Raw genomic sequence first — 9618 nt, 5'->3', positions numbered from 1 at the left:
TGCATCTTCTCAAAGTTTGCATCTGTTCTTGACATTGGTTCTAGCACAGCCAGAAGAAACGGTTTTAGATCTTTCAACATGTTTTTTAGTCTTAGAAGGGAGGAGGAATTATTGATTCCTCTAATATTCCAAATAAGAGCTAACATAAAAAACAGTTGTTTAGTGATTTTTCTTTGATCTAGTCCTTTTAGGAGGACCCAGATTAGATGACGATCGACGTCTTTGAATTTTCAATTTTTTGGTTTTATCACTTCCAACATTAGAAGAATAATCCAGTTCTTTGGGATTGCTGGAGAAAAATTCATCTTCATCCTCTTCTGAAGCTACATCTTCAACTGCATCATCAGGAAGAATCTGGGTTTCTAAGTTCAACGGCTTAGATCCATTATTAAACGTATTCGTCGCTTGAGATCTTTCCATTACTACCGATATCGAACCAGGTCCACTGCAGTATCCTTATTTGGCTCCAATACAACTTCCAATAATGGATGTACAGTTTCCTTGTTAGGCTCCAAGACTACTTCCAATAACGGATACACTGATTACTTGGTTGGCTCCAACTCTAATTCCAATAACAGAAGCGTTGGACTGGGCATGGGGATTGGCTGAGGGACAGGCCTCGTTTCTTTTTGAATTTGAAATTCAAAATTTCATAACTCTAAAGGTTCCACCTCAGCTGCCACGTTGTCTACCAGCTTGGATTTTGAAGTCTCACCTATCTCCACATCAGCATTAATGACTGCCATATCACTATCCTCCTCTAACGAAGACTGGGGAATTGCAGGAATTTTTCCTTTGCCATGGATGGCCTGAGTATTCTCCTTCTATTTTGGTCCATCATGAATAACCAATGGTCTATTGGATTTAATGACATTAGATCCAATTTTCTTAGTTTTCTCTCTGTATTCCTTCCCTGCCTTTGTAACATTTTGCTTCTCCACTATCTTAGGTCCTGGAACGAACAGCTTTACTGGGTCCTTCTTTGAGCTTGCAGTGTGTTTCCTGATGACCAAGTTTGAAATAGTTGGTGCAATAGAAAGGGATAGACTCATTGGAAATTGGTTGCCACAAACCATATTGCCCATGAGTGATCCTAACTCTTTTAGGATTATCTTTGCGTAAATCCAATAGCACACAAACTCTAGCTCCATTATGACGTGTGCCATGACTGGTCGCTCTATCAATCACTAGAACTTCACTCACCATCGAGGCAAGGATTTGAAGATTTTCTTCCTCATAGCAAAATAACGAAATGTTTGTAAAAGAGATCCAAAATGGAATGGAGGCATCATCCCTCTCCAAAGGATTGAAGAGAGGTGTCCAATTAAAGAATCTCATCACGTAGCCATCGATCGAAATCCTCTCCTTTAACCATATCGAAATTGTATCTGATTTGATAGAAAAGTTCAGGAGAATATGACGATAATCCAACGTTAAAGCTTCACAAGTCCCAGCAAGCTTCCATGATCGGGCTAGCTTTCTTATGCTTTCCACTCCTGGACGAAAATGCTTTCTTCCATTTTTTGGCCTCGCAAACTTTGCTACAAGAGCAAACTCGAAGGTTCTCCAAGCCATAGTGATGGCTTCTTCTAAGATCTCGAAATAGGATTATCCTTCGAAGGAGGATCCCCCTCTGTGTTCTCTCTAGATCTAGCCACAGCTTCTGCAAAAGAGTGAGATCCTACTCTCAGAGGATTTTCGCCCTCCATCTCGTTTCTCATGGCTTTGATCACTATACCTCCTTAATGTCAAAATGTTAAAATAGATTTAAAATTCTTCCCTCACATTCCCACAAAAATCTATTGAAAACCCAATCGTTGTGTACTAAAATTCCATTTATTGAAAAACCAACCTCAATATCCTATCGATCAAACCAACTTATACTTTGCTCCTCAACTCTCTCTCTCTCTTCATATTCATCTCCTTTTGAGTTTTGTGGGAAGTTGAATCAATGGAGATTAGTTTTTTAGGTTTTTCTCTCTCTTATTCTTTCAATTTAATCACTAGCGAAGATGGACAAAACCACTATTAAAGTGATGATTTTAGATCGATGGACTCAAAGATTTTGATAAATTTTGTTCAGTAGGTTCAGACTGAATAAGTTTTGAAGGATCAGTGGCTACCCACTGAAATTTGCTAAACATATTGGGTATGTACCAACGGAACAAAGCTTTTTCATTTCAATCTTTGTGTTCCGTATAACAACACCGAATCTCTTTGTATATGATCGATGGGTACCCACTGTACATTGTGAACATGATTCGGTACTGTCATATTGAATCGAAAATTTCGTGCACAAATATTCTCATTTGAATGGCTTTGACTAGATTGAATTTTAAGGTGTTCAATTTTTAGGTGGTACAATAAGTAAGTGGGTACATTGAGCATTTTAGAAGTGTGAAAATAGCACATCTAGATTTATTCAATGCCAAGGTAAGGATCAGAAGAAGCCCTGCAGTATCTCTTTACCTAGTGTTCCTTTGTTAGAAGTTTATGGCTCACTTCAATAGTTATTTTAACATCCCTTGGGGTTGGGATGGTTTATATGGTTAGATGTATGATCCAAAAAAGGAGTTGCCTTCGAAGATTATAAAATGTTGCAGTCTTTAATGAAGTGAAGTTGAAAATTATTCCTCAGATGAAGTTGGAGTTAATCACGAACACAAATTTCCCAATGTCACTAGAGAAGTGAGGACTGAAAGGGGTGGGAGATGACACTATCCATATTGTTTGAAGAGTAGTCTTCTTGAGGTGGTGCAAAATTATTTGAGAATATTACAAATAGTGCATTAGAATTCCATTCTCACTTTTCAAAAACGAGTTCACTTGTGCCCCAAAAGTGCAAGTATATCATCAATGAAAACGATTCCAAAATCCCACATTCGGCTTCAATATTGGAGAATTAAAAGAAGGCTCACTTGGAGAGATTTATGTGTCGTCATCAGTCAATGAATCACATGTACAACCTTGATCTTAGACACAACAATAACTTGTATTTTCTTTTTTTAAGAAATTAGAACAGTATTAGGGAAATAGAATGGGATTTAAAACTACACACACATAAATCATATAAGATATGAGGTATGCCCCAAGATGCACAATACAATTTATGTATTTATTTTAACTTTTTACAACACTCTCTTACATAGAAAAAAAATACATACAGCAATTTACAATTGTGCCTACTTTGTTAATTGCTTAGATTTCGGATGGTCAATCACAAACTCCAAGAAGCTCAGTACAGTATATTGTCCTACTTTTAACACCACTCGCTTACAGAGAGACAAGGGAGAAGACACCAACATACGTATGTGCCTACTTTGTTAATTGCTTAGATTGCGGATGGTCTACCGTGAACTCCAAGGATGGTGATTACTAGCAAACACGGCTGTTGATAAGATTTTCTCTTGCTAATTCTGGGATGTTCCATCAGCATTAGAATCTTAGCTGGAACTGCAAATAAAAAAAAAGGGAAAAAAATTGAAAGATATATCACCTGATCAGATGCAATAAGACTTTGACAACCGAAATCATTATAGAAAGAAATAAAGAAAAATTAAAATCATCTTCGAACAATGAGAAAAAGATATCTTAATAAATTCTATTGATTGAAAAACAATTAATTATATCATGTATGAGATAACTTTAGGCAAAAAAATGTACAAGAAATAAAGAGAATTTTGATAAAAGGAATAGTAGTTGCTGACCTTCAGTTTGCTAATAAGACAAGTTGGGATCGGACCATTGACCTCATGGTTACAGTGCTAATCATCCAATTATGCTCTATCATCTTCAAAGCTTTTATCCGAAATTTTTTGGGAGATCCCTTGAGTTACAAGTGCAATATTTAATTAAAATCATACTTTCAACATTGAAGAGGTAAATACGAAAGCAAAGAAAAAGTAACATTTAAAGCTACTAATTAAAGCATTATTTTTTCTTGAAAAAAATTATAAAAATAAGAATCTTGTGTACAATCAAAAGGCATCTAACCCTCATCAATCTCACAACTGTTTTTGTTACCCATCGTCTAGGTTCTCCTATGTAGATCCCCCTAGGTTTCTTAAGTTATTGTATTTTTCTTATGGCTGAAAGGATTTATCTGAAGAAAAATAGATTTTTATTAGATACAGCTAAAAGAAAAATTATCAAGAAAATCCAAATCCATTGTTAAAATTTTTTTTTGAAAAATCATTAAAAACTAGTCTAATTTCTACATTTGATAAGCCAAATCACGTTCAGCATCCATAGGTATTACAGGAATTAAATAACAGTTCAATAAAACAGATAACCATTTATCTATATCAGAAAACAATGACTTTCAATCACGTAAAATAAAGTATAGATCAGACCGAAAGAAGGACTCACCCGGACATATCACTCAAAGTGGTTAAGACAGAAGAAGAACTAGGTTAGGGTTTGGGCGTGAGATGGGAACCTTGGAGATGAGATTGATGGTTCTGAAGAAAGTTAAGTCTAACATGTTTGGTGCATGGATTCCAAACGTCCTTTTATAAAAGAAAATATGTAAGAGCTTGGAGGCAACTACCTACCATAAATACATGTCATATAAAGTAAATTGTGGTTGGTGGAATTTTGTTTCCATTTCAGATCTCAAAAAAGGGCTTTGTTAACGAGTGCCCTAGGGGCACATTTTAAGACACATTAAATACACATGGAATTGAACCTTTCAAAGTATTTTGTTATAATTTTTTTTAGAACGCATTTTAGGGAAGAAAATAAATTTTGAAGGTGCATTTAATTTTTTTTTAGCGCATTTTAGGTAGGAAAATGTATTTTGAAGGTGGATTTAATGATTTTTTAGTGCATTTTAGGTAGGAAATTTTTTTTGAAGGAGTATTTAAAGCATCGTGACATGTACCCATCAAAAAATATTTTTTTGCTTGAACATTTAATGTGTGATCTATGTGACAAGATCTGTGAGGTGTAGGAGGCAGATTTTAGCCCACTTCCCAGAGTGTATATGGTCTAACTTCTTTGATAAATTCTATTTTAACGATATTAAAATATTTTGAGTTCAAATTTATTTTAGATGACCATCGTTAAGTATTGTTGGATTATAGAAATTTAGATACATTAAAATCTTTATCATTATTTTTAAATTACTATTTTAATAAGTTTTATGATTTCAATTAAGTAATATGAAATGGAGACAAATTATATAATCTAAAAATCTATTTCAACGTGAAAGATGTAATATTTATGGTCAATAAGACTATCAATACAATTTTAGTTTTTTTTAAAGAATTATTTCAATTATATTTTTACGGTAGCACAGATTCTATAACAGTGGTGATTGTCATGTAAGTTTCATAAAAATTGGAGGGTGACAATAGTATCAAAGATATTGATAATGATGGTGGTGGGGACAATGGGTGTATAACAAGATTGATGGTGAAATAGGGTTTATACTTTATAATTAATCAAAGATTTGAAAATGGATCCCTGGAGAATGTTCCTTATGAGGACAAAAGAAAACCATACGATAATTGCATATGGTGTTAGGCCATTGAGTTATCAGATCTTACAAAACATTCTTCTTGACAACAAATCAATGCTTTACCTAGGTTTAATCTTTCTGAAATATGACAATTGCACATGTCTCATAAGAATGCTACGTTTCTTAAACAAAAAATAATGGACTGAGGGTTGGATATGAACCTTGGAGAAGAGAGATTAATGGTTCTGAAGATAGTTAAGTCTAAGGTTTAGAGTTTAAGCAGGTCAAATAAGTTTCCTTATATGGTTTTAAATTCCTATTTCATGTCTTGTCTCATTTAGGATACTAAGAACTGAAAAATAGATTGAGAGAGAGAAGAAAGTAAATCTGAATTTTAGCATCTCGTCTCAGTCTCTAGCAATACAAGATGATTCTCGCAAGTTATCTCAATCTCAAACAATTATTAAAACAATGGTGCTTGACTTGAAGCAAAAAAGATTACATAGATCGGCATGACCAAAAAAATGGGTCAAAAGCCTAAATACCCAACCCAACTTTTTTGGGGCATAGCTCTGAAATGTACGTAAATCAAATATCCATAAATGAGAACAATTATAAGTCACTGTGCATGTTTATGAGCACGAAAACGGAGTTAAAATATATATGTAAGAATCACTATTTATTTTTGATAAATTCTATTTTCATATTTTTTAGATTATTTTAAGTTCAATTTTTATTTAAGATCATTATTAAGTATTATATTTAATCATATTTTTGGTCAAGTTTATTATTCTCTTTATAAATCAACTTGGCTTTCGATGAGGGGTTTGGGTAGAAATTAGGAAGATGGCATCAGAATTGGTATTCAAAGGTACCAATAAAAATGAAAACAATTGGATAGAAAAGGCTTCGTGGCTCTTGCCTGTCAATGTGAAGTATGGGAAAAAAAGAAGGAATAACCAATTAGCATCTAGATATATTCAATGCCAAGATGAGGAAGAAACCCAGCAACATCTCTTTATCCAGTGTTCCTTTGCAAGAAGTTTAGGACTTACTTCAACAATTATTTTAACGAGTTGCCTTTGGAGATTCAGAAGGTCACATGCTTGATGAGACTATCGTTGTTCTTCTCACCGGAGTTAATAATAATCTTACGTTTATCTTACTTGTGGGGCAAATAGGGGATCGAACCCAAGAGAAAGGAGGAAGAGAGTTAAGCTAAGAAGATAAAATTCAAATTAACTAAAAGGAATTAAAACTATTTTTCTTTGTATTTTTGAACTTATAAGAAAATGTAAAATTACTAGAAAAGAAACTAAAGTAAATGAAATTAAAAGCAAGTAAACTTATGAAATTAAAACACCATTAGAAGTGGATCTACCTAAAACATGTTGATGAGCAATTCTTAGTTTCAAGCCTTTTTATAACTCAATCGTAAGGGCTTGGTGTTAACTCCTTAGATCGGAAAGTTTTGCAAATGAAATGAAATAAGGGAACATAAACAAAGTATAATTCTTTGAAAACTTCCTACTATCAATTATCTAGTTTAAGCATACTTTATCTTGATCTAATCTAAGCATAAAGCATCTATATTAAGAATAATAGGTGCAAGAAACTTAAATAGAATTCATAAGCATTTTAAATAAAAGAAAGGCATGAAATTAAAAATAACACAAGAACTTGCTCTAGGCTTTTCCACTCTCCAATGGAGGGGAACTTAGCCTAATATCATTGCAAGAGAAGGAAGATAAGAGATGAAAGAACTTTTCTTCATTTCATGGAGAAAATTACAACTTCTTCTTCTTCTACTTCTTACAAAACTAATTAGTCAAAAGGAAATAACTAGAAAATGAAAATACAAAAAATAAGAGAATAGGCAAAGAGCCTTAGATTAAAGGAGTCTTGGATAAGAGAACCAAGATGGGACCCTTTATCTAGAAATGAAGGCTCTATTTATAGAGAACAATGTGTGTAGAAGAGTCTAAAAGTAGCCTCCACTTTTCTTTACACAAAAAGACAAAAGAGGAGAATATGAGTTAAGGATTAGGGCATTCCAAAGGATTAGGGCATTCCAAAGTGTTAGGGCATTCCAAAGTGGGCCCAAATGTTTTTGCCTTGAGATTTTGATTCCAAATTGTTGATTTTCTGCACAAGAAACAAACGTAATTAGATTTATCTAGTAAATGAATTTATTTATATATAATTAAGTCTAATTCACATGCAACGTGGTGGTTTGAGGCTTATCATGATTACTATCTTAATATAGAGAAATAGGTACAAAATCAAGATAAATATCCGGAAAATATGCGTATAATTGAGTGTTTGGAGATACTCAACACACCCCCAAACTTACCTTTTTCTAGTCCCTAGAAAATAAAACTACCACTTTCACAGGCACCTCGACTGCATTTAGTGAATGCAGCAAGCCCTTGAACTGCTAGGTTACCCCTAGTGGACGAGTTTGACTCGTGAGGGTTTGCAGAAAATATACTCACAAAATTTGAAAACAACTTTGAAGTAAAAATAGTCAAAATCAAAACTTATATTGAAAAGCACAAGTCTTTTTTTTTTGTTTTGTCAATCAATTAGAAGTACTGCTTAGTATAGAGTCCCAACCCTTATTTCTCTACGACAAAACTTAGATTTAAATTGACCTTTGAGCGATAGTGATTCTAACTTAAAAATTTAAGAGATTCGATTTCCCAAAATGAGTTTCAACCTTTTAACGACTCAAGAATAACTTGAGTAACTTAGGGTTTAATTCTAAACTTAGCATCCTGTCTGGGGTAGTGAGAAGTGTGGATATTCACTTTAATACCTCTAAGGGGCTTTATCTGTGATATTCCAGCATACTCACATTTTTACACTTGATGGCTTTCACCCTACTAAAACTTTACATAAGCTTTTGGATCTTTGACTTTTTCTCTTTTTTTTTTTTATATTACTTCTTCACTATTTTTCTAAGAAAAGTATGCAGCCATTTTCAAGGTACCCAGTCTAATTCAATGGTTGCTATACAAGGTGTATACAATCCAGTTCTGTTTTTCTTATAATCAACTAACCAATTGAACAAGGAAGTCAAAGTTCATCAAACCTAGTTTTTCCTTAAACTCTAGGTAGAAAGAAGGTAACAAGCTCTTTTAATACAATCTAGATTCTTGGTAACCTTATTAGAAGTGACTATAAACCAAAATATAACTTTGCTCTAATTTTTATCTAAGAGAAACATAAATGGGGACTCCAGATCATAGCTTCCAATGAAAGACTAATTAAATATTTTCACTAAGTGTTTAAAAGATACAAGCTAAGACTTTGAGAAAAATACAACAAAGTTGCCAACCAAATATTTTTCAATTTTTTTTTTTTTGTATAAAAGAAGAAAATAATAAGTGGAAATCCAACCCATACACCCCCAAACTTAAACATTATATTGTCCTCAATATTTCAACATATACATGCAAAGGTAAAATTAAAATTGACAAAATTAAATGAAGTGGGTTAGATAGCACCTGAGAAAGACCTTATAGTCCTGTTGATATTTAACACAATGTCCCTTGAAGTGCATGGATTACCTCCCAGAAGCGTTAAGTTTAACGTCTTTAGCTAGACGAAAACATAGTTAATTTTGATAGACGGGATCATCGAGAAAAAGAACTTCCTTCTGCGGAACATACTCGAGAAACGGTTTGAGACGTTGGCCATTCACTTTGAAAGTGGATTCGTCCTTAGGATTAAGGACTTCAACAGCACCATGGGGGTAGACTGTTTGGATAATATATGGGTCAGTCCATCGAAACTTAAGTTTTTCTGAAAAAAGGTGGAGTCTATTATCATACAATAAAACTCTTTGATTAGGAATGAAATTCCTCCTAAGAATATGCCTATCGTGAAAGAATTTGGTACGCTCTTTGTACCTTTTGGCACAATCACACGAGTCATTTCTAATCTCTTCTAACTCGTCTAGTTGTAACTTTCGCTTCTCACCGGCTTTATCAAAATCAAAGTTGAGGCGCTTGATCGCCCAATATGCACGATGTTCTAGTTCTACAGGGAGATGACAGGCCTTGCCAAAAACTAACCTGTAAGGAGACATCCCTATGGGTGTCTTGAATGCAGTCCTATAAGCCCAGAGTGAATCACTTAATCTCAAAGATCAA

The 9618-nt window shown here is 33.8% G+C and overlaps 1 protein-coding gene across 1 annotated transcript; it reads right to left on the bottom strand.

The window, feature by feature from the left end:
• Positions 1-945: 945 nt before the first annotated feature.
• LOC147404758 (uncharacterized) lies at positions 946-1575 on the bottom strand. The gene has a single exon (XM_086437904.1). The coding sequence runs from the start codon at positions 1573-1575 to the stop codon at positions 946-948; it is 630 nt and encodes a 209-aa protein (XP_086294030.1).
• Positions 1576-9618: the final 8043 nt, after the last annotated feature.

This window comes from Akebia trifoliata, chromosome 4, assembly GCF_017979445.1.
Source record: "Akebia trifoliata isolate Shusen 1 chromosome 4, ASM1797944v1, whole genome shotgun sequence".
Lineage (NCBI taxonomy): Eukaryota > Viridiplantae > Streptophyta > Magnoliopsida > Ranunculales > Lardizabalaceae > Akebia > Akebia trifoliata.
Note: the sequence above shows the minus strand (reverse complement) of the source record. Positions and strands in the feature narration are given on the sequence as shown.